Raw genomic sequence first — 1,554 nt, 5'->3', positions numbered from 1 at the left:
GAGCCGTCACGGCCATACGACCGGCCTCTGGGTCTTTTGTGCCTTCTGCTCCCATTGAGGGATTTAGCTTCGAGCCTGAGGGTTTGCGGCTGTTCGAGAGATGATGATAGGAGACAAGGCGCAGTAGCGGAAGATGGCAGAAGATATGCGGACGCCGGAGGTCAAATTCCAATTTCTAAACTCAGGCAGTGATATTGGTTCGGAGATGATGCGGAGGTTGAACGCACGTTGAACGTTGATGCATGATGGGTGCCGATCGAGACAAGACGGGATCCGGAACGTCCCACATTCGAGACATGAATAGTCTGGCAGTGCACTCCGGAGTTCGCTCCCCACGCGAACCCCACGCACAGCTTCGGTAGTCGTCGGTCTTCATACGCAGCGCCCTCACCGCCTGCGCTCGCTTTACTCTCCACTTCCATGACCTCCCCTCCTGTAGGGCGCGCCTCTTGCTGAGCTTACGACTTCGTTGTTTCCCGGGAATTTCGTCCTCTTTTTTCAACCCAGCCATGGGCGCGATCTTTTCGAGTGGACAACCCGGCTCAGGTTTGTCTGACCTGGGCACGCACAGTCCGCGACGGTCTAACACTCGCTCCAATGGTAACCCTTTCCAATGCGACCATGGAAACTCGGGAACCCCTCCGGGTGGCCTTGTGAACTCGAATCCGCCTCCAATGAACTTGGCACCTATTGGTACACAACTGCAGCATTCGACGCGCCGTTCCGGTTTCATAGCGTGTCTTGTGTCGACAATGCCACGGCAGCATGCCAACGCAGCAGTGCGATGCAGAACCTCAATGGCGATTGGAAGCTATTCGTCGATCCAAACAACGCGAGCAACACTGTCCGTGTAACGTTCGGATCTGGACCCAAGGCGAAGCTTGTCTTTCAGGGTGAGTGGTGCAGGATTCCGATGTAAAAGATTTCTCACGTGTCAGTCGCACAGGGAACTCGCTGGAGGTTTGGGGGGCGCAGATAGAGCCAAATAATGGCCCCAGTGGCGGCTCTTCGTACACCATCGACGGAGACAAAGCCACCGTTACGGGGTTTCAAGATCCCTCGGATATCAACGACGTTATTCTTCGCAGCTGGATGGGCAGTTACGGGAACCATACACTCACCATAGAGAACGACGGCGCGGCCCTTGGAATCGACTTCTTCAAAATTGGTCGTCCTCCAGACACGTCTCCAGACCCGGCATCGTCGTCAGCCTCTACGTCAACCATTGCGACTTCAAGCTCTCCTGTGTCGTCGTCATTCCCCGTTGGCTCTCCTCATGGTATGTACATCAGGAAAAACCCAAATTCATAATGAGACATTACTGAGGCTTGTGAGGGCTAATGAGCCGGATTATCGCGTTATTCAAAAGTATTATTTTTCGCTTACCCATCTGCTAACGAGAAACCATTACATGGAGAAGGAAGAGTTAGTCGTGAGAGCAGGCCCTCACCAGGCGCATTTAGTCTCATTCATGTCCGTAGATCACTGATTCAAGCTCTGAATATCGAGTCGTAGCACTCATCCATACAATATAGCGCAATCATGAACATTGAC

General features: G+C 53.2%; 1 protein-coding gene across 1 annotated transcript; it reads left to right on the top strand.

Annotated features, from left to right (window-relative positions):
- Positions 1 to 509: 509 nt before the first annotated feature.
- On the top strand, positions 510 to 1,311 carry BXZ73DRAFT_82867 (uncharacterized protein; the record flags this gene model as incomplete). Its single annotated transcript, XM_048023799.1, has 3 exons — positions 510 to 546; positions 765 to 893; positions 947 to 1,311. 3 exons carry the CDS (start codon positions 510 to 512, stop codon positions 1,309 to 1,311), a joined length of 531 nt encoding a protein of 176 aa, XP_047871362.1.
- Between the last annotated feature and the right edge of the window lie 243 nt (positions 1,312 to 1,554).

This window comes from Epithele typhae (genome assembly GCF_022376455.1).
Source record: "Epithele typhae strain CBS 203.58 chromosome Unknown BXZ73scaffold_141, whole genome shotgun sequence".
Lineage (NCBI taxonomy): Eukaryota > Fungi > Basidiomycota > Agaricomycetes > Polyporales > Epitheliaceae > Epithele > Epithele typhae.
Note: the sequence above shows the minus strand (reverse complement) of the source record. Positions and strands in the feature narration are given on the sequence as shown.